The sequence below is a fragment of the Fringilla coelebs genome (assembly GCF_963513975.1).
Source record: "Fringilla coelebs genome assembly, chromosome: 1".
In the NCBI taxonomy this organism is placed as follows: Eukaryota; Metazoa; Chordata; class Aves; order Passeriformes; family Fringillidae; genus Fringilla; species Fringilla coelebs.
The window spans coordinates 113,193,719-113,217,841 of record NC_140028.1 but is presented as its reverse complement, the minus strand read 5'-3'; the positions used below and the strand labels follow the sequence as shown (position 1 = coordinate 113,217,841).

At 39.5% G+C, this 24,123-nt stretch overlaps 1 protein-coding gene across 1 annotated transcript in view; it reads left to right on the top strand.

Annotated features, from left to right (window-relative positions):
• LOC311162906 (uncharacterized protein) overlaps window positions 1-12,960 on the top strand; it is a 105,268-nt gene extending 92,308 nt beyond the window's left edge. The window contains exon 3 of the mRNA XM_084221512.1: window positions 12,785-12,960. Within this exon, the coding sequence (XP_084077638.1) occupies window positions 12,785-12,916 (132 nt within the window). The 3' untranslated portion in view covers window positions 12,917-12,960. The remainder of the gene's footprint in view (window positions 1-12,784) is intronic.
• Window positions 12,961-24,123: the final 11,163 nt, after the last annotated feature.

Sequence of the window (24,123 nt, the reverse complement as noted above, 5' to 3'; positions counted from 1 at the left end):
ACATGATATATGAAATTACCTGTTGTCCAGAAAGCCTTTATGATGTGGTGAAGGAGGAAGGAAACATGATTCAAATTTTTGATTAGACTATAGAATGAATTGGACTTATCATGCTTTGAGACAAGATTAAAAAAAAAGTGTTTTGCAAGGAAAAGAGCAATTTGCGGTCACAAACTTATTGGGCATTTAGGTGTGTTCTCCTGAGACATCATGACATTGGAAGCTTTACTGAAAAGCTAGAAAAAAGAGCTTTTCTAATGAATGGAGAGACTTCTATCAAACTGGCAGCTAAATCCCTTGTATCCTTCTGTCTTAGGACCATCTTTTACTAGAATTGTCTCTGCTCCCTGCTCCCTGTTCTGGAGAACTTTAGTGGGCTATATTGAGAGTTAATGGCTGTTTTCTTTGGTTCAGTTCCAGGTCCCAGTAAAGGTCTCAAAAAATGTGGATAGATAAGTATTAGTTTTGGTCTTGTGGAGCATAATATGTATTTCTAGGTCTCCTCAGAAGATTCTGTGATAGAGCTTTCAGTTTTCAAAGTAAAACACCAATAAAAAATATTTATGTCCACCTCACCTCCCCAGTAAATTGGAAGCTGTTATTTACAGTCATTAACCCAAATACAGTTACTTACTTCATACAGGTGGTCTTCCTTATGAAAATTCTATGATATTCATCAGGATAACCTTGCGTTTTGCCACCTGGTGCGATGCAAGATAAAAATCCACAATTTCACCTGTGAAGACACTCAGATGACAAATAGTGGGGAAAAGAAAAAATTACTTTCTGTCTAAGTAAGTTGTTTTCTAGTTGTTCATGAATGAAATTAAAAATAGCCATCAAGTAAAGCACCAATCATGATGACAATGACTTTTTTCCACTCACTAGTTTAGATCATTAGGGAGATCAAAACCTATCTAAACCCCAAGTTATGTTAGAGGAAAAAAGGCAATTTTAGCATGTTTAATGAAAATTCCCCTGTGACAGAAATTCAGTGCTGCAAAATGTGTTATTTTTCCGTATGACAGCACAAAACATGACATAGGGAAAATTCAGACTCAATAGATTTCTTAATAAATTGTGTCTGTATTTCAGCATGTGACTTGAAGCTATAGCACCCTTACAGAAACAGTATAAAGGGGTCTGTTGTGAGTCTAAAAAAAACACACAATAATGTGTAGCTAATGACAAAAAATGCTTTTCTTTATGTGCTAGCAAATTGTTATTAAGCAGAAGGTTAATATGCTACTATTGTACTACACAGTTAATTTCACCACATTCTTATTTTAACTTCAAGACACTCGGAACTTCTGTGTACCTTTTATTATGTTTGTCTGAAGAGGGCAGCCTTTCCTAATACACTTGGAATTTTCTTAATTTGACAAGGTTACTGTATGCTGAACAAATTGACAAAGGACAACCTCGCAATCTGAAGTTTGCCTCATTATTGCCTGTGTTTTCATTGAAGTTTCTCTCCATGTATATTTATCAACCAACTGCAAAGGATATTATTATTTTAAATATTTGACCCCTCTGGTAAAATACAGTCCAATTTCACTTACTCTCAATGCTAAATGAAGGAAGACTTTCTGTGATATTTCTGGAATGAAATTTAAAGAGAATATTAGGAAATTTCTGGAAATATGGGTATTGTTTATTCTTTCTGAAGTCTAAAAATAAATGTTATTCACATGCATTTTTAAATGCTAAGACTGCATGTGAATAGAGCAGGAAAATATCTGTCCCTTTGTGCTGACAGTCCTCCTAATCTTTCATGATTTTCATGCTGAACTCCTCTCCAGGCTTCAAAAAAAGCATTAGTCTCAAAGTAGATAGTGATGTTACATTTTCTTTTATTTTATAGTTTAATCATAAGGAAACATAAGAAAAAAAAAATCTTACAGCAAATTCATGCATTCCCATGTTAGCAGGAAAGATGAATGGCTACTCTGCATTTAGCAATTAGTGTGATAGATTTAAGAGCTCTTAGAAGAATTTATTGCTCTGGTGTGCCTCGATCACAGAGCAGGGAGGGGCATTTGAAGAAGCTGGGATGATACATTTTTGCAGTTACTGCTGCTCTATCCACTGTGTTTCATCTCTCCTCTTGCAGTGGCAGCCAGGTTTGCAATCCTGTCTCACCTTCTGTGGTGTTGGGGTTTAGATTGCACGATAGGCCTGGGGGAGAAGGAATGCTCCAGAACACAGGGAGTGAGCACTGGGCTTTGGAACAGGGAGCACCTGACAGCTGCTGCTGGTAGAAGAGGAAGTAGGTGGAGACAATAGGTGCAGGATTTCACAGCATGTACATGAACGAGCATCCTGTTTGCAAAAGAGTATCACCTGACTACAATCCCTATAAAAACCACCTTCAGCACATTGCTGGGGCAGCAAGAGTGGTGCTGTGAATCCTGTGCAGAACAGTCAGCTAAGCAGTTCTCTCTAGAAATGCCTACAACAAAATGAGATGACTTCATGCATCCAGGAGCTCAGTGAGATTGCTGTGGTGGTTGACAGCTGGCAAACTCTGTGCCACATCCCAGTCACAGCAGCTGTCACCCATGTCTGTTATGTTGTGCTTGCATTGACTACAGTCAAACTGCTCTACAATGTCAGCCCTTCCATTTCTCAGCTTTCCTCAGCTGATGATTAGGCAATACCTGTGCCAATCTAGTCAAGAGAGCTCTTTTTTTTTTTTTAAATTTGGTGACCTTTTAGGGTATTTTGTACAAAGAAATGTTTCCTTCTGTCATTAGGTTCAAAGCAGCAAATAATTGAATTTACTCCTCCCACAAACTTCTACTATTATTTAAAGCTGTTTAGGCTACCAAGCTCATTGCAGCCTCATTGCCTGACAGAAAGCTTGCTCAAAATCTTATCATTGCAAGCCTATTTATCTGGTTTTACAATCCTTGAATATCATTCATGTTCACTGATCCAAACCCACCATTTTTTGTGACCTTGTCTTTCCTGCAGCAGTCACTTATTAGAAGTTGAGGCAGATGCTTCGGTGCCTTCCAACCAATGACTGGACTGATCTGAAAAGTGTGGGGCTTCTTCATCTTCCCACTTTAGCATTGGATTACTATCAAACAGAGCAGAAATTTCCTTGTATCTCTACTTGAAAAGCATCCAGTTTCCTACATAACAGTCTCATGCATGTGCTGCGATGTTCCAAGATGTCAGATACTCTCCTTACAGGCCAAGGACCCGCTAGATTATTGCTAAATGCTCTAAGAAATGACACTTTAATTGTCTTTATATCAGCATTTTTCCTGGAGACAATGCCTGACTACAAGTGATTGCTTGTTTTCATTTTTTGTGACTAATCTTGGAAAGGAACTGTTTGCCAGACACCAGTGTCTGCCATCACTCACTGTTTCCTGTGTTTAAAGAGTATGTGTCTGTAAAAGGTATGAAAGCTGGATTTTTGAGGTTGAAATGGGAAGAAATTTAAAAACAACTCCTACATTTCCAATACATCCTGGTTTTGAAATTGGAAATGTGACTGTCTCTTTCTGCTCTTAGGAAATATTATCAAAATTAGCTTGTAAAAAATTTGACTAAGCTTATTGCATCCGAGTCTTAATAATTTAGCAGGAATTGCCGGCATTTTTCCTGAATGTCTAATTGCCTTTAAAAATTTGATTCTTCTGGGAATGACTCCCTTATCTAGAAAATAACCATTTGTTGTTCCCTTTTATCTCTCACCATTAAAGAGATCATCATAGTACCTCCTCCACCTTTCTAGGATTGCATTGTTTGCAAATAAAGATTTTTATTTCTGTATTTTACTGAACCTTCATGATTCATGCCCTTGCCTTCCAGTACTGAAACACATGTAAAATATTCTGATTACTACATCTACTGTATGCCATATTTTACTTTAATTTCTGCACTGTTGCCTTTTGCATTGTCTTACCAAGGCTATTCTCAGTTCCCATTTTATTATAATCTTCAATGTAAGCATAAATCTAAATTCTTATTTTCTTTGCTGAACATATAAAAAAAAAAAGGAAAGGTCCCCCCCATGCCTTTATGAGAGCATCCATTGCCTTTATATTTGCTTTTGTTCTTCTAATGTTTTTTGATACTCTATAGTGCATGTCTGATGGTTTCCTACTCAGCAGCAGTTTTCAATGTGGTCACTTTGTTATGTTTTCATACCTCAGATCCAATGTTACTCAAAGATTCTGGGTCACTTTTCATATTTCTTGTCTGCTATTAAAATGGAACAGATAATCTTTCTCAGATTAGCTGCTCAAATAGAACAGCTCTCATTACAATCAATTTAATTTATGTTCTTGGTGTTTTTCCTTTATCTCAAATCAACATAGACCTGTTAATTCCATTTTTGAAAGCCTGTGCAAGCTGCTGAAGAAAGCCAGAACTAATCCCATTTTGCTCTCTGCCCTAGCCAAGACTGTCTTTTTCATGGAATCGTAGAACCACAGAATATCCTGAGTTGGAAGGGTCCCATCAGGATCATCAAGTCCAACTCCTGGCTCTGCACAGAACCATCCCCAAGAGTCCCACCATGACTGAGAGCATTGTACAAACACTTTTTGATTTCTGTCAGGCTGGTGCTGTGGCCACTTCCCCTTTGTTTCCTGGTGCCCCAGCATTTCATTTATTCAGGAAAATAGTGAGAGTCTAAAGGACATAAAAGATGTCAAATATTCCAAGTTCTTCTGATAACGCATCTTATATTTCTTGGAGCATTCTTTCAACAGGAGTGGGTGTCCTGGTGATATCCAGGACTGTAGCATTCACTGGCTCCTTGTTTAAGTTACTGATTGCTGATAATAGAACATTGCTTAACATAATATTACACTTAGTTCCACAAAAGCAGCTGCTTTAGAAAGCCACTTCATGACTAAATTTTCCCTCATATGGCTGTGTTGTGCTCCCCTACCTTCTCTGTAGTGCTTGGGGGAGTTCTTGACCCCAAACAATTGAGTGTCCTCATATTTTTCTTTTTTTTTTTTTCAGTTGATTTCTCCTCCTTATCTAATTGCATGATTCTATGTCTTGCAACTTTCTTACAATTTATTAATTGTACGTTTTATGGGGTGAGAATGCCAACTTTATGTCAACTCCATCTGGAAGAATTGAAGGTTGTTCCTCAATCTCTTTGCAGCATATCTTCTAACTCTCTCTGGCTTTGGAAGAAAGTGCTGACTGCACAAGAATTCATGATGTCTATAGTATCTCCACAGATAATTTCTTTCACCAGATAAAATTCCTAAGAAATATGTTATTGCTTCTCACCAACAGTAACAGTTGTTCAGGTTGTTTGTGATTTCAAAGATGCTGCACTTCGTTTGTTTGCTAAAAATCAGAAAGGAGAAGGAATTAGTGGTGACAGTATTGTTGGCTCGAGCTTGACCAATCAGTTCTGCTAAGGTAGATGTGGTTTGAGATGGATTTCAAATACACAATTTCTAATATCAGTTCTTATTTGCTTTGTGAGATATAGAAGGCCTGTGGACTTCATTACCATTGAAATACATACTTTGAAACTTAAAATACATTAATTATTACTTTTAACAATCAAGTAGGATATGGGAGGTCATGTAGAGAAGGTCTGGGGTTTTTTTTAGCACAAAGCTCCTGGTTGGTAGGTATAAAGAGAGTTTATGACGATGTGATATTTTTATCTCTGGTTTTATCTAGAAGGTTTTCCTCTTTTCCTTCTTTAATGTCTTTATTAAATGAGCAAACAGGAGTGGAAAATGAGAAAAGAGAGAGGGAATCGTAATGTCATGACAACCCCTGCACCATAGTTCAGAGCCCATGTCAAATTGTTAGGTGTCAAGGATCCATGGATGGGGCTGAGTGATAGACATATACTACTTTTGGCAATTTCACCTCAAAAATATGAGTCACTGTGTTGATGGTCGTGACTAGACAGTGGATATGAAATGTGAGTACTTTGAGTGAGTGCCTGAGTTCCTATAAAAGCGTCTATTGAATGCATTTGCTTCATCAAAGCCCAAACCCACAGGTTCAGAGAGATGTACTCCTATGGTTGACAGCTCAGTCAATATCTCTCCTGCTCTGTCTCTTCCTGTCATAACATTGATTTCTGTAAGCTAGAGGAAGTAATCCCTAATGACATTGTGTAACAGCGTTAAGGAAAGATTGTTTTCCCACTACGCACTTTTTCATGCACAACTTATGAATGTATTTCATTACTTACAAACTTTACCTCTTGCAACTCTGTTACATTTTACATCCTGCCATTCTATCCAGGTAGGCTGATTTCTTAAAGTTTTCCTCCCGATTTTAAACTTTTGTGGAGCAGCATACTTGGTGATTCCCCTGCATCACCTCATCACTGCAAATAATGATGTCACTCTGACATTTGCTATTCTCTCAGCTGCCAAGCAAGCTGAAGGATGCATCATACACCCTTTGCATGGAGGAGGAGACCAGATTGTCACATCACCTACCATCCTTCCGCTGCTGTCAATATCACTGCACTTGACTTCGTGTCCTAACCTCATGATCAGCAATGTTACCTGTTGAGGGGTAAAAATGGCTGCATGGCTCTAATGAAATTTTATTCCTATTATTAATCTGATTATATAACCTTTTCCTGTCTTCCTTTTATCTAACCAAAAAAAAAAAATATATCCATCACTCTGCAATTTTGTAGATCTAGCATCGCTAGGAAGCAGGCAGTTTTCCAGGAAATTTTGGAGGATTTTAAACTTGTAGGGTTTTGAAGAAACCATGGATATTTAAAGTACTTGGAATTTGTTTAGTCTTATGACCAGAGTGCTAGCTATGAATTTCCAGGATGGTATTGGTATTGTTGAAAAATGGGCTGAGGTTTCGAAGGGAGCAAGGAATTGTGTGTATTTATTGCACAGAAGTGAAAATCGCTTCATGGGTGAGCAGCACATTCGTAACGAACAGGCTTTACTGGGGTTTGTCTCCCTGTGGAGCCAGGTGTGGTACCAGATTGGAAGCACAGAGATACCCTTTCCACTGAGCTGACTTCTCTGATCCCTTGAGATGATGTTTCTGAGGAAGAGGCTGTAAAGGATTTGGTATTATCAAGTGTGTGAGGTAAGACCTCACACAGAGAATCAGCATGGCTTAAGGGTGTCTGGAGCCAGACCAGAGGCAGGTATGGATTGATATGTAGGCATGAAGTCTGTGTTGTTTCATGAGATATTACTGGTTCAAATTTCAGACTCTGTAATTCCTTTAAGCCCCATTTTTGATGAGATAATATCAGATAAATTGTCACCATTTCTATTTACCTTGTACATAGAAATTAATAACAGTCATTTTCTGTACTGCATTGTTGTGGGATAAGCTCAATAAGTAAAAAGAAATAAAACTCGATACTTCAAAAACCAGCTCCCACTGCTCCAGTCTGCTGTGGTTAATGTCAAAAGGACTTTGCTCATTATTCCTTCCTGGACAGTCATAAAGGATATTATAGCCCGTTAGAGTATGAGAAGTTAAAGCTTTATTTTTCACTCGTGTTTTCTTCATAAATTCCTGCTGTGAAAAAAAAATAAACAAGTTAACCCAAAGGCCTCTGTCTCACAAGAAGCACCCCCTGAATATTGTTTCTTTTTAACATAGCATGGCTGGTTTCTCTTTGCAAAAGTTGCAGATATACAAAACTCCATTAAAAAAAAGCAAACTTCACAGAATTTCAGTGCCTTAACATGTTGCAGAGTTGTCAGCTGTCTCTATAACTTTGTTCAGGAAATGACTATTTATTTTTTTAATTTAAGAGAAAATCAGGAAAATTCCATAGCAAATGTTAGAAAAAAAGAATTCTAGATATTGGACGGTGCATAATATATCCTCAATTTCATATCCATCTATACATAAACAAGTGGACTCTATATTCTTTAAAGAAGCAGCATCTTTTGTAAACCAGATGAACTAGAGACCCCCCCGAATGCCAGCAAGGTTTTAGGCCAGAAAGCCAAAGAGCCCAGGAATTGGTGGTACATCAGGTGTTTCATGTAACTGTAATTGTATTCTCAGAGTACTACAGGGGTAAGTCTAAGTAGATTTTCTTTGAAGAAAAATGGTTTTGATATGCTTAAATGTTTTGTATATGTTCCCTTTCTTTTTGTATTTTATATTCTCTATTTATAAAGAAAATAATTTTCTCTGCTTCTTGCCTGGCCAAAAACTTCTAAGTCCCACAAGTCAAGACAGCGTTTCATGTCTTTACCAATGGGCTGCATTTTGAAGATTAACCCAGTTTGTGGGAGTTCACAAGGCAGTTCACAAGTACCCTGATTGCATAACAAATTTGCTACCATAATAACCCTTTGAAACGTAAAAGAGGACAAATTGCTCGGGTCCCTTGGTAGCAAGGAGAACAGGGACTGTGGGTAGATTTAATTTCACCTAACATTAGCTATCCCCAGTTGGATGTCTCAATTAAACTGCCTGCTTAGCCTTTCTCTCCAGTGAGTGGATGGAAAGAGACAGGTACTTCCAGACAGTAAATCATCCCATCTCAGGATACTTTTCCAGACTAATGGGATGAATTGCCATGCTCATCACAAGACTTTATAAGTTTATTTGGGTGTAGAACAACTTATAAACGTTGCCTTTGTTATCAGAATATATACTCCTTTTTTGCTTTTAGAAATATTGTCAGAGTAATGACACTTGTAATTGTGGGCTCTGCCTTTTTTTCATGAATTTGAAGTGTGACCTTATCTTGGAGCTCTCCATGACTGACTGAGTAATTATTTAGGGACTGTATATATTTTTGGCTTGCATTGCATGCAGTCACTGGTAGCCTTATCCCAAGAATGAAATAGTAACATGTATTTCCCTGAACTCTCCTGTTGAGCCATACTCCATCGTATTGATTTCCATGTGTTCTTCTAAAAGTTGGGGGTTTTTTCCTGGCTTTGTGCTATGTTATTTACTGTGTTCAGTAGTAGGAATCTTCTGAGAAAATAGTTTTCCTGTGAGCTGCATGTAAAAAAAGCACCTTTGTGCATATGCTGCATCATTTGCTCTTCTTTTATCTGTGCCACTTTAAGAGAGTGAGAAGTACTTTGTTTTCTTGATCTCACTAGGATTTGGAGGCAGTCTGATGTTCCATCAGCATTCTTCACATTCAGGCTCAGGTTTGGCTAAGTGCTTGAAGCATTGCACCCAAATCTATATCAGATTTTCTCCTCTCACACTGACTGCTGCCTGGGCAGCGGTGTGCAGACCCGCCAGCTTCCCTCTCCATTTGTTCCACAACTTCCAGCTCAGTTACAAAGCTCACACATCCAGTTTCCAGTCTTACTGCCTTTGGAAGTACAGTCTACTGTGAGTCTTAAACCTTTCTAAAATTTTCAGCAAAACTTTGTGGTCTTTTAAAACAACAGGTGCTCATCTGCAGCTCAGTGAGTTTGACCTCTGTTCACAGGTGGAGGGAATGAGGGAAGGGGCCAGGCCATGAGAAACAGCTTGGACAGCAGGTAATTAGGGCAGTCAGTCTTAATTAGTTTTTAATAGTTGGGGAGGAGCTTTTCTGTCTGCATATGGCTGAGAGGCAGCTTAGGGAGCAGAAATGAGCTGAGGAAGCAGAATGAAAGTAAAGGTAGCTGAGAGTGGGACTTGCTAGATGCTCTGGAGGTGTTGATGGCTGTTTGGTTTAGGTTGTTTCAGTGATGCTGTTAGGGAGCTCTGCAAGACCAGGGGGGAAGTTTATGTCCAGGGCTTCTGCTAAAGTGCTAATTGTGCCAGAGGGAGCATTCTTAAATATCCTGTGTTGTGTTTTCTTTCTCAAAAGGAGGAGTGATGTGGGAGGTGATTTTAACTGAAGAAAGGGATATGGCCTAAAGGGCTGAATGCAGCCTGTGTTCTCCCTGGTAAAAAGCTAGTGAAAATGCAACACCTTGAGGGCTTTGAGGTGCAAGCTGTATGCAAAAGCTGCTCATCCAGCAGAGAATATGGCTTATGACCCCTGCTGCTAGATATCAAGAGACATATTGTTAGAGGCAGGTGGGTGTCTAATTTCTACTGGTTGCAGCAAAATAGGGGTGGGGGTGTGTGCATTTGGAGTTTGCTCGTGCATAGCTTTTTAAGTCACTTGCTTTAAATATTTTAACCATTGAGATGAGCATGGCTTGTGGCCTGACCTTCAGATTTTTTTCCTGGTGTGCTTTAGAACTGGGACAGAAGCTTGGATGAAAGTATTTTCTAGATATTTCAGAATCTACTCTGGATAGTCTAATACAGAAGCTTCTGTGTGTGGGCAGTGCAAGCCTTTGCTCTATAGCCCTGTAGTCTGGTTGCCGTGGAACATTCAAGGGGAGCCTTCTTCTTGGTCTGTGAATGGAGAAGGGGAAAAAAAAAAGCCTGGAAGGGTAGGGAAAATATATACTACTATATATAGTAGTATACTACTATTTTATACTACTATTTTCAGTTTTTTTATACTACTATTTTCAGTTTTTATACTACTATTTTCAGTTTTATACTACTATACTACTATTTTATACTACTATTTTCAGTTTTTTTAAAATGCCATCTTAATCATATTGGAAGATGGATGTCATCTAATAAGTACTTCTGAAGCGCTGGTATTTTCTTTTTTGTAAAGTTTAGGGAAAAAAAAACCATCTTCTGCCCTTGTCTCGGGAAGTATTTGTTTGCTGGGTGTTTGTCCTGGAAAGGGTTTGCCTGCTTCTCTGTAATATTGCAGTGCTGTTTCTCTGTGGGATATTTATCTTTTGGATGTCCTTGAAACTGAGACAGCAAAGTTCAAAAGAGTGATTGCCGTGTAGGAAACGTACCTACTAAAGGTATTGGAGTGAATAATGAAACCCAAGACTGGTATTTATGAGTTTAGACAGGAGGAAGATGCAGCTTTATTGGATGATACTAAAGGCAGACATACATTAGGTATGTATTAATTAAGAAAGGTGTGCGGTGCTTGTGGAGAGGTATCTTGCTGGAAAACGATTTCCAGGTGCTTCTAGAAAAAACTCCAGCTATCCCATTATTCAACTTGTTGTTCAGAGATTGGCTGGTCATTCTTCTGAAGCAGATGGAGATAGTTTTTCACAAAGCTGAGACCAGCATTGTGCGCACTTTGACTTTTCTGAAGTTTCTATCAAAAAAAAGGTGTTATTCGGTTGCGCGGTGTATCTGTTTATTAAAAATGCCCATCCTTTTAAGGGTGTCTAGGAGAAGATAAATACACTATACAGTAATGCTAATAATTAAATTTGTAAAATGACTGCTTTTAGATAGACTAACACGCAAATACAATTCCAGCAGTGGCTGTTTCTCATTAGTTAGAATGACATGCCAGCTTTAGAATATGTAATGATGTATAAGCCCTGGTGGTTATAATTGGCATAGAAATGTACTGTATCCTTGGGTGTTAAAAGCCTAAGCTATTTATTTTCATACTTACAAAGACTGTACTACATTGTGGTATAAATCTCACATGGTTGTCACAATTGCATTTTTTTTAGTAATTTATGTCCATATGGTTCGAATATGAATGTGTCCCTCTTATTAGCATCCTGCTGGTGACATAATGTACTGATAAATTAGTATCTTATGTCTGGAAAGCCTGTTTGAATTCAGATCTCATGCAAAAGAAACTTAAATCCACCTGGTCTTCCTGATATAAGTAGCCTTGTTGTCATGAAGATTTTGTAATACATGAGCTTACACAGTATAGTAGTGATATGCTTGCAAGAAACTTGGTTATTGGCCGTGGTATCCAGTGGGTTTGTTTGGTTGTTTTTCTTTCTTTTTTTTTTAAGCAGCAAATTAACATAAGTAAGAAGTGGATTTGAAGCTCTTTTATTACACCAGACTCTAGCTTAAACTGGGTCTAGATGGTGTTGAAGTTGATGATATAAAATAATTTTGAAAGCAGAGATAATGTGTAATAAAGTAATTGATGGAGTTCTATTAGATGCCATAATGCATTGATTCTTCTGCTGCATCAAAGGCAGTTTGATTGTGAAGTCTGTACGTGACAACCATGATATGGATGTGAAAGTATGGTCTTTTTTCTTAGGGTTTTGGGGAAAAAGGTGGGTGGAAGAAATGTAGAGATAAACCATAAAGGCTGTTTTTCCTAAAAAGAAAGTTGGTAAATAAAGAATCCATTATGTATTCCAAAAATATTCAAAAATGAAAGGTGAAGTGATTCAAAAAGAACAATTTTTTTGTTTTGACACCCTCCCTTCAATTCTTCCAACCCATAAGAAACACCCTGTGTCACTGTTCTCCACTTGAACAGTGAGCCATTGACCACAGCTGAGTGTCACCTTGTTGCCAGTTCTTTATCTGCTGGTTGATCTGTCTGTCAAATCTGTGTCTCTCCAGTTTAGAGACAAGGGTCTGGTGAGGGACAGTGTCAGAGGCTTCTCACAAGTCCAGAGAGGTGATGTCAGTTGCTCTTCTTTTACAGCATGTTTGCTTAATCTGAGTAAATTGTCTGCCTGGTGGGTAGTGCTTTGTAGCCTCAGTTTAGCTTGGGGTTTAGCATTTAAATATGCAGTCTAGGGGACAAAGTACAGATTGAAGTGAATATTGAGGTCCTGAGGTTTGAGCCTGAACAGAGCATTGGTTGCAATTTCATCACACTTCCATCTATGTGATTTTTGTCTTGCTTGTATTTGTAGTTTCTGGAGGCTCTTGTTTAGGGTTTTGGAGTTGGGTTTTTTTTTTTTACTATAGGTATTTACATGGTTGAGATTGGTGAGGTTGCCTGTCTGACGGCCGTGTGGGTGAATATTTGACATGTCCTTCTTTTATTTTGCAGAGACCTACAGCCAACAAGACTTCTGGTGCTCCTTCCTACAGCAGATGGTCCAGTTCACAGCCCCATCAGGTAATATGCCCTTGTCAAAAAGGATATGAAGCTCAGGTTGACACATGCATCCTTTTAAAATGAGTTTGTGAAGGGATCCGAGAACATTACCTACCTGCGCTAGCCTAGCTGGGTCACACTGCTCTCTGAGGTTGTTGCAGGATGTCCTGTGGCAAACTCTTGGATGCAGTTGCTGCTCATGGAGGAAGGAGCTTGTACAGCTGTGCCTCCTCTAATGCAGTGGTGCCTCTCAGGGATGGTTATTGTGCCTGGATCCCCCGATCCTTTGCATCTTATCACTTAAGCTACAAGTGTGGGTGTTTGATGCCCTTGGGCAATGCATGAAGTCTGTTCTCCTATGCTAGCCTTCCCCCTCCACTACCCCAGGGGTTTTTTGAGAAGTGGTTGCAGTGATCAAGACTTCAGGACAACTTGTTAATTGAAACCGAAGTCAGAAACTCTTGAATGATAGCCAGGAAACAAGATTATAGTTAATGATTCTTTATAAGAATTGGAATGGTATTCAGGGTTTCTGTTATTTTATCAAAATCAAAAGTCTTTTTTGACTATAGACAAGGATATGGCTTGCTTTTGTTATTAAAGAGCAATGTATTTCAACTAAAGCAACTTTGTAACTCTGTCTTCATAACTTCTTCAGGTGTTTTTTCTGTAATGATTGCATTGGCTTTCCTTTCTTCCAGCCTCTACTTTTTTTTTTTACCTCTTTCTGCATACACATTTAAAAAAAAAAAAAGCAAAGCACCAAAACCCCAGTAACTCATAAAAAACAAAACCACCACTCCCCCTTGACACTATGAAACATTTAAATTATCATGGTGAACAATCCCTTGATCTGACATGCTGGATTTTCTTTTTGAAGGACATTTGTACACTAAGAGAGAACTTCTACTAACTTGTGATTTGGCCTCAAGAACTAAAGCAAAAGAAACCATGAACTTAATTTGTATTCAGATTAGGATGGGAAAAAATGTGGCTAAGTGCTTCATGGGCTGTTTTTCAGCCCGTGATAGGTTTTTCACTATCCTCCCAGTTTTAATAGTCCTGTTTTCACAAAGTGTTGTGGGAGTTTTATGCCTTCTCTCCATATAAAAATATCGTTCTTTTACTTGCAAGGTTTTCCAGGTGTTCTGTCTTTCACTTTTTCAACCCTGAATTTTTACTGTTGAGGGTAAAAGTGAAGAATGCATAGACAAAAGGTTAACTCTTTTCAGTGCTTATTGCTTGCTCCATCCTAGGGCATTAGACAGTGAGCAAGAAAAAGTTCATAACTAATACATACGAGCACTGTTCCCCTCTTCCCATGCGTGTCTGCAGTTGTCTGTTAATAGGAGATGAATTCCTAAGTCAGGAGGAGATCATCCTAGCAAATCATATGAAATGCACCTTCTGCTCTACACACTTGATTTCCTTTTTGAGGAGGGAGGGAAACATAAGTGCATAATAAAGATTGTTTGTAGTGTTACAACCCTGTCAAACCACTAGCAGAGTTGAGGGATTAACTACCAGGAATGTTGCTTGAAAGTATGTCTAGACTATCCAACATCTGCAGGGGGAAAAAAAATTGTTCTGATGTATTAAAGTGTGCTCACGGTAGTTTCCCTCCACGTATATTGTACCCCTTACGTTAGACTCTTGTTTTCCTTTGTCATTTCTACTCGAATCTTTTCTTTTTCTTCCTTGCTTATTGTCAGCTTTTGTCTTCTGTGTTTTGGGTTTAATAAGCTCATAAACTTGCCTCATGGATATTATAAATGCCAGTACCAACTGTGAGGATGTATAGGCTTGCTGCGGTTCCGTTTGGGAGGCTGGAATACTGCTGTGCGCACTCACGAGCTGAGTGGCAAAATATTTGTATTGGATAAGAGATTTGTATTCAGGCTTGCAAGTTGCCAGCATCTATATATAGTTTAAATAAACTTCTTTTTTTAATATTTTTTTTTTAGATAGCTTTCCAGGAAAGAAAAAGATTAAAGTTCAAAATTCATAGTCTGCATTTTCTTTAGTCTCATGCAGTGAACCCAGTGAAGGCTTTTCCACATGCATCTTACAAGAATCCACACACAAACCTAATAGAACTACATAGCTGAGACCTTTGATGCATCTAAGAAATGTTAAAAGTTAAATTGATTTCTTCCTTCTTTCCCCAAAGTTTTTCTTTTTTCATTTCCTCTATCTATGTGAAGTTGGAAGGTCCATTAGGTGAGAGATTTGAAAGGGTGAGGTCAATGAGTCACAGAAAATAACACATTTTCCCCTGACTTGTGTTGCTTTGTGCTACCCAGACATGCTTATATTTTGTATTGGATAAACTGAAGCATGTTTATCTATCTCAAATATGCTATCTGGGCAAGGTTTTTAATAAGTTTCTATCAACTTATCGCTCTCATGGACCCGTGGAATTTGTATGCTCAGGTTTTTTTTATATAAAGCTGTTCAGTGAATAGTGTTGTTTGGGTTTCTTTTTTTTTTCCCACTGCCCCTTGAGCCTGAGAAAATGCCTTTTTGCAGGGGAGGCATCTTTGAAACTTGATTTAGAGGTTCCTTCTGACTGCCCTGGGAAAGAGGCATTAGTACCTGGTTCAAGCTAGGTTTCTTCAAGCATTCCTCTTTCTCAATGTCAGAATAAGAACCCATTAGTCTAAAAAGTTGATGGTTTTGGATTTGAGGAATTTATCAATTGAATTAAGGAATTTGAGGGGTGGGCAGGAAAGCCAAACAAAATTTCAGCTTCTGAACCGGCATCCATGGAGCTGTGGGATCTTACTGCCTTCAGGTGTACTAAACTGGCTTGAGGGATGGAATCAAGGAGGAGATAAAGATGCTAATGAAGCAAAATTACCTACACTGTTTTCTTGGCTACTGGCATAGCTTGATGTGTGAAGAAGTCTGCAGCAATTTTGTGAGAAGCTCTGAACGTAGCCCTTCTGTGGTACTCTGAAGGCTGCTGCCTGAAGTGCAAGTGGCTCTTAGAACTGATGAAAATGAATGAGGAAGAGGCACTTTATCAGGGATGATGGTATAGCTAGTTCTGACATGATGCTGCTTTTGCTGAGCGGGATGGCATCTAAGGCAGAGCTTCTTGTAGTGATGGCACATCCTTGTGTGGGACAGTCTGTCTGACATGAGGAATCAAAGGTACACAGGCAGGCTGGGACACAAGGCACTCAGTTTTTCAGCTCGGTTGTCTCTGAAAGCAGTTTTAACATTAATAATTCACTCATTAGTGGTAATGACTTGAGAACTGTGTGCTAGTAAAAATGAAGACAATTAAAAGAAAATCCCTCTTTTTTCCTTAGGGAAAAAAGAGAAGAAACCATATATTTTAGATGCCAGCTTAAGGTCAAGGCATTGAAAGAAAACATAGATAAAGTGTCCTAAAAGAAAGAGTAATGGGACAACGATCCTCCTAATTTGCTATGTCCTAGCTGTTAATGAGAGGCAAAAAGTCAGTAGCACCTAGTCAGATCTCACAAATAAATCCACCTTGTATGCAGGTAGAAGGTAGTGATAGGCTGACTTTTCTTGCTCATGAGCACGCTAGGGAGCTGGTGAAATCTGACAATTCATTTGGTCTCCACTGTTGGCTGGCATCTTAGTGGCAATATTCCAGGTCTCTTGCACAAAGGTTGTTAGCAAGACTATCTTTAGAAATGCCTAGATTATATTACTTTCTAGAAATATTCGATGCCTCTTCAATATTAGGTGCTAAATGAGCCTGCAGAATAATTGGTGTGTATTAAATGCCATTAAAAATAATATAGAACATTTTAGCCTCTTTCTCCTCCTCCTATCTATTAGCAAGGCATTAGTTTATGAGCTAATGAAGTAAAAAATGTAGAAAGTGAAACTATGTCTAATGGGCCACAGGACAGGAGGGCTCTCAGCTGTGATTCCATAATGTTCCTCTGTCTGGTTCTACTGCTGCTTTGCTACAGAGTTATTGCTCTGACTTTCTGGTAGAGGCAAAGCAAGCTCATTGCTTTCTTGCTGGTAGTCAGAGCTTTGTCCGTTGCTGAACTTGGCATCAGTGCCTTAAGGCCAGAATGTGGGTTTCTTCTTCAATATCCTGCTCTTTAAACACAGGGATAAGTACTATATTTTAGCACAAAGTGGTTAGCAGTTTCTCAGAGGAATCTGGACAGACAATGGATGTTGATAAACATTCAGTGTAGTACCTATATTCCAAACAGCTGAAATATTTTCTTTCCATGTGATAGTTTATAATACAGCTTCCTTGTGATGGGGATGATGGAAATACCTGTATACCAGTCAGGAAGGCAGAAATTAGGAAAAGTGATATTCCAGCTATACTGTGGCAGCTGTTTCATTGAATTTCAGGTCAGAGATTTCAGTGTACATAATTTCTCTTTCTTTCTTTGTCCATGTTGTGTGTGTCCCTGCTTTCCCCTTGCCTTGTTTTTGCCCTTGTATTCTTCCTGTGTATGTGTCGGAGCAGTAATGTGTTGGTAAGAAGATAATTGGACAGGTGTCTGTTCAGTAGGCTTTTTCACAGCACACAAGGCCAAAATGAACCTTGTGATTAATTGTGCAGCATGAGAGTAGAGAATTTATTTAGTTTTAGGAAGACAAACTAGGTATGGCTTCTGGTAGCAGTTGGGATTTTTGTAGCCTAAGACAGCTCCAAGTGGAATTTGTGACTTCTTGGAGCAGGAAGACGGGTTATAGTGAGTTTCCTTGATGGGTTCTGGCAGGCTGCCTGAACACAAAGATAATCGGAGTAATGGCTCAGAAGATCCATTCCTGTGAAGTGAGTTTTCTTTTAAACTGGTGGAAGATAGCTAGTTCTAAATACTAAATAAAGAATAATAAATAGTAATGTACTCAACCGCTTTGAGTCTTATTTGTTTTCCTTCAGTGCCTCAAGTCGGACTTGGAAAAAGTCAGTATTGAGAAAGTCACTGTCTCTCTGATGACTCAGCTCTTTGCTTTTCTGCTGAGCACTGCACACTGTGGCAGTAAACTTTAGGTTATGTGCCTGTCCACTAGAAAACTTACTGTGAACACCAGCTGAAGAAGCCACTGAATGGCTGTCAAGCGGCAACAGAATTCCTTCTCTCTTGATCTAGGTTTGAGCTGCAGTGTGCTCATCTAAATGGCAGTGACTTAGTCCAGCTACTAGGGTTAAACCTTATTTTTAAGGGTCAGGTGAGGTCTGGCAACTTTCCAAAGGCAAACCAGACAACCCAAGCCATGGAAATATGTTCCTTCTTCCTGGCACTTGGTGTTTACCCCAAAAAAGTAGCAAAATTCGATGGACTCAATTAGACTTAATGAGGGAAATTTGCCAGTTTTGCAATAAATGGAGTGGAAATCCCTAAATACCTCCTTTCCATAATATCTTTTCAGAGCTAGGCATTCCTCTTTGCCATAGGTCATCAGTTTTGCAGCCTTGAATTTTGATCTTTGTTACATTTGGATAAACACATGGAAAAATCAAGTATGTACTGACAGAAACTGAATTTTTTGACGTGTCAAAGGTACGCACTGAATTTCAACAAGCCTCTGATAGGTTTACCTTAGATCACTCATTAAATTTGAATTTGAGGTGGAGACAGTGCCTTGCAAGAGCAAATTGAAGTAGTTAAACACTTAGAAGGATAACTATTCTTTTATGCATCATGTGTTGCTCTAAGTTCACTGCAGGTTTGGAAAATGTGAGGATCTGTGATCAGCACTCCAGGTCTGCTGCTCTTATTCCATGTGTAAGCCACGTTATTCACATGAGAGCCTTGTGGGATTTTGTTGACTGTTGATAGAGATTGACCCATGTGTTAGGTCAGTCTTTATTAGCAGCAGACAACATATTAGCCGTTGTCTTTTTTTTTTCCTTGTGTCTCTCACCTCTCATACACTTGTCCATCTTTTCTGCTGCAGCTTGTTAGGTTCAACTGGAAACCTGATCTTAAAGGTTCTTTCTGATTTCCAAAGTTTGATGATTCCTCTGTGAAATCTGTGAGCTGCTTCTTCTGGCATGATGCTTTTTGTAAGAGCGCGTAAGGGAAAATTGAACCTGGCATATGTTTTATAAAGCCACAGGAATCTGCACTGGCAGCCCCAACTTCACCAAGGTCATGGGCAAAGGCAGAGTTAATCTCAGTGACTGCTTTGCAAGTAGCAGGAGAGCGGGGCACACTGAGTTGGCTGTTCAGCTAAATGCATCAGTACACCAGGATGTGTAAGCTATTTTTATTGTGTGAAGATAACTCAGCCAAATGAGACTCAGGAGCAATTGTGTCTGTTGCCAACCAAAGTACAACATAAACTTAGATTTGAAAAGTTAAGGCTTTTGTAAATGAAATATGAGGGGAACTGAAAAAGGAAACTGATTTTTTTTCTTAATGGTCAGTGGTAGAATATGGGTAAATGTAAATGTGTGCCCTGTTATTCAAAATTTGCTCTTCCAAGTATGCTACCTGTTATCTGGGCATAATCACCAGGCACCTGACTGAAATGAACGTAAAGCTGTTTCCTAAGCTCCAACAGGGTAAGAGCCTGAGCCTGGAGGGAAGCAATGGTGTTCATAAGATCCAACCCTATGCTTTCACTTAACTACTTGTGGAGAACCTTTTCGTGCCTGACACAACTGCTAACACAGCAGGATGAAGGCTGATGGTACTTTTAGAAAGAAACCCAAACTTATCTTTAAAAGATGGGCTTATGTTTTATAGTCACTGTAAATGACAAAATGCAGGCTCCATTCTGCAATCTGTGCATCTGGTACTTCTAGGCCACTCTGTGGATTGGATGTATATATTCCTCACCAAGCATGGGATTTGGGCATTAGTTCCCAATACCAAAGTCTTGGTAAACCAATTATGTTAAATTTCCTCCCGATTATACTGTGTAAATGTTAAACTTTAGGTGTAATGGTTATAAAAACATAGGGCTCTTCCAAGACTCTATATTGTGTATTTCTCTTCTACAGGTATGAGAAAGAAATAGCAGGTTTCCTTTCTCAGGAAGGGAAAGTTATCATTACTCTGTTAGATACTGTTGGGTGTCATGTTGCACTTTCAAGTAAAGGTTCAGAAGATTCCACCTATAGCTTGGCTGATCTTAAAAATCAGTATGCAGGGGAGAAAAACCCTTTTTTTCAAAATGATGTTTCTAAACAGCTGATTTTTTTTTTTTTTGTCTGCTAGGCCAGCAAACTTTTTAGTCCTTTCAATTGTTGTGTAATTTCTTTTGATGACAAACACCAAACGTATGTATTGTGCTAAGCATCTGCTCAGTGTGCTCAGGTTTGTCTAGAGAAATGTATGTGCTGGGCATGGGGGAAAAACTAGCAGCATTTGCAATGACTTCTGTAAAACATTTGTAAAAGGTATTTGTCAGCTGCACTTTTGTTGCCTCTCAAAACTATTTTCTTCTAGAGGAAGTATTTAGTAAGATTTAAAAAGACTGCAAACTATATAATTCTACAAATTTTTTAACCAGAAAGACAGAATTCTCCCTGTGTCATCACTGAAAGATTCCCAACCTCTTTTGGAAGCCTCACTTCAAAACTGCAGACTCAGTTTGAGAAATCCCAGGAATGTTCCTCCCATAAGTCTTTTTTGCCTGTTTGGCTTAGCAAGTTAAGCTTATCGGTATTTTATCTGTGGATGCTGACTGCTCCCTCTTTGACTGAATTTGGTGAGAAAAAGGAAGGATGCGAGTTTGTTGAAGCTTTCAGAGATGTGAGGTTTCTATGGGTATTGTAAGAGTACAACAGAGGACAGATGTTGGTAATCCCATATCAAAGGAAAGCGTGAGATCACCCTTCAGTAGCCATTGGGCAGTTCATGGGGGAGAATCATAGAATGGCCTGGGTTGGAAGGAATCTTAAAGATCATCCAGTTCCAAACCCCTGCTATGGTCAGGAACACCTTTCATTGGACCAGGTGGCTCAGAGGCCCATCTTGGCCTTGAACACTTCCATGGATGGGGCTTCCACCACTTCCTCGGACAACTTCTTCCGGTGCCCCACCACCCTCACAATTAAGAATTTCTTCCTGATAGCTAATCTAAACTTATTCTCTTTAAACCCATTTCCCCTTGTTCTCTTGCTACATGCCCTTGCAAAAACTCTCATCTTTTTGTAGGCTCTGTTCAGATACTGGAAGGTCACAATTTGGTTACCCCAGAACCTTCTCTTCTCCGGGCTGATGAATCCCATTTTTCTAGTCTTTCCTCAGGTGTTCCATCTCTCTAACTGCGGCAGCAGTCCTCCTCTGGATGTGCTCCAACAGGCTGCTGTCCTTTCTGTGCTGAGGAACCCACAGCTGGATGCAGTGTTCCAGGTGGGGGTCTCACCAGATGGGAGAAGAGAGGCAGAATCTTCTCCTTTGTCCTGCTGCCCATGCTGCTTTGGATGCATCCCAGGGCTGGATTGAATCAAGTGCACATTGGCTGCAAGTGCACATTGCCAGATAATGTCCAGCCTTCTCAGCCAGGCTGCTCTTGATCTCTTTGTTTCCAGTCTGTGTTGATAGGTGCAGCACCTTGTTATTGGTCTTGTTAAGCTGTGATATTCCCATGGGCCCATTTCTTGAGCTTGTCCAGGTCCCTCTGGATGATATCCCCTCTGTCAATGTGGCATTTCCAAGTTTGTTCAGGGTGCACCTTTTTTCTATGTCATAAATGGAGACATTAAATAACTCTGGTGTCAGTATGAACTTCCAAAGGACATCACTTATTACCGATGTCCTTTAGGACTCTGAGCCACTGACCACTACCTTCTGCATGCAAGAGTCCAACCAATTCCTTATCCACTTATCAGTCCAGCCATTGAATCCAACTCTGTCCAATTTTGAGAGACCGATGTTATGGGGAACCATAGATGATATCTATGTCCGTTCCCTTGTCCGCTGATGTAGTCACTCTGTCATGGAAGGCCACTAGGTTAGTCAGGAAGGACTTGCCCTTGATGAAACTGTGTTGACAGTCCTCAATCACCTCTGTCCTCCCTGTGTCTAAGCATAGCTTCTAGGAGGATCTGTTGCATGATCTTGCCAGGCACAGAGGTGACACAAGCCTGGGTCCCAGGTGCTCCTTTCTACCCTTTTTATAGATGGGTGCAATGTTTCCCTTTTTCCAGTCACCTGGGACATCCCCTGCCTGCCATGACTTTTCAAATATCATGGAGAGTGCTTTTACAACTAGCCAATTCACTCAGGACTCTGGGATGCATTTCATTGGGCCCCATAGACTTGTATTTACATTCAGGTTCCTCAGGTGGTGGTGAACCTGTTCTTTACTTGCAGTAGGGAATGTGGTCCCCAACGTACTCTCCATCCACTTGAAAGGTGTAGGAAGAGAAGTTGCCATTGAAGACAGAGGAAAAAAAGTTGTTTAGTACTTCAGGCTTCTTTTCATCTTTATTGCCAGTTTTCTAGTATTGTTCATTGGGGAGAATACACCTTCTTTGACCTTCCTTTTCTGTTTAACATCCCTGTAGAAGCCCTTGCTATTCTTTGCATCCCTTAACAGGTTCACTTCCAGCTTCCCCTTGGCCTTCCTCACCCCATCCCTATACAACTGACTGTCATATCTGTATTCCTCCCAGATTACCTGTCCTTGTTTCCTTCTGTGCTTTTTCTTCCTCCCCTTTAGTTTGACCAGCCGTTTCCTACCCAGCCATGTGGGTCTCTTGTCTTCCTTGACCAATTTCTTGCTTCATCATGATTGCGAGCTCTAGGACTCCATGGAAGACTTTCTTAAATGTCTACCAGCTCTGTTTTACTCCCTTGTCCTGAGGGTAGTCTTCTAGGGAATCCTATTTATTATCTTTTTTAAGAGCTGGAAGTTTGCCTTCCTGAAGTTCTGGGGCCTAACTTTACTCTTCACCTGACCCATATCTCTTGGGATTGCAAACTCCAGCAATGTGGGGTCACTGCATTCCAGTCTGCCTCCAATCTTGATGTTCACAATTAGCTCTCTTACATTGGCCATGTTATGGATTTCCTAACATGGGGGAAAAAACTCAGTTGTTGGTGTCTGTGTTTTTTCAAGAATGAGGCTAAACTTGTGCTCCTGTGCAGATTTTCTGGTTAAGGGATGAGCTTACCCCAGAGCTCAAGGAATAATTCAGTTAAAGGCAATCAGCTGCAAGATGTCTGTACATTCACTATCAGGCTTAATTAGTTTTGTTGTTCACACAGCTACACAGCTGAATTCTAACAAAATTCTATAGTGGATTGATTAAATTCAGAACTCTTTAAATCTGTGAGTCTTTTAAGAAAACTGTCTCCTTGCTGTGTCTAGCAACATTATTCTTGACTCTTCCCAAGGTTCAGATCTTGTCATATAAACTTCAGATAATATTGTTTGAAGCTGCACATAATCTTACAATAGGGTGTTTTCATTATGTTATCTGGAGTATCCCTGATGTGTTGACTAATAGCAAAGATTGACAAAGCGTGTTACACGCAAACATCTTGTATCATGATCTATTAAATGTGTCATTTGATATCTTCTGTGGTAGATGTCTTAGTTTTGACTTTGCTATGACATCTTAAAAGAAAGAGAAGATGCCAACAGATGATGTTTTAACACTTGTCAGCAATTCGTCATGTTTCTTCTTACTTTCAATTTAATTGTTCTTGGAATGAACAGTTCAGAGGGATTTTTTTTTTTTAAATTCTGCTTTCCGGTTAATGCAATCAATTTGATGCAGATGATAATTGGTATGATAATTGCAGCCTACACGCATGCTACTGTAACCCCCTGATTTCTTCAGTGTTCCAATGTTTATAAAGATTGCAAGATAGGTGGGAGCAGAAGAGTTTAAGTTATTTTAGGGGCCTTTTGCCCCCTTGTTCTAGTATTTAAAAGTAACAGATGGACTTTGCTCTTTGTGCCTCTCATCTTTCATGCTCCTGAAGCCTTACATCTGGAAAGGAAATGCAATGAAGTGACATAGCTGGATCCACCATCAGCTGCACTAACAAAGGGATTGATGCTTTTCCAGAGCAAACATTAGCTGAGGAGGAGGCTTTACCTTTGGAGGAGCAACAGTTGGCATTGAGCTGTGTCCAGGGGCTGGGAGCATGTCTAGGGAAGATGGTCAAATCAGGGCTGGTGGCATAGAACTGTTTCTCTGCCTTTCTAAACCAGGTCCAGACAAAAACTTCTTTAAGAGCCTTTCCCCTTTCCTGTCTTTTGCACAAAGGAAAACAAAGCTGGCTGATGGATTGTTTTAATAATCTAAGTGATGATCATTCTGTTTGATAATTAGCCATGCAAATCTGAAAAAAACAACTGGTGGA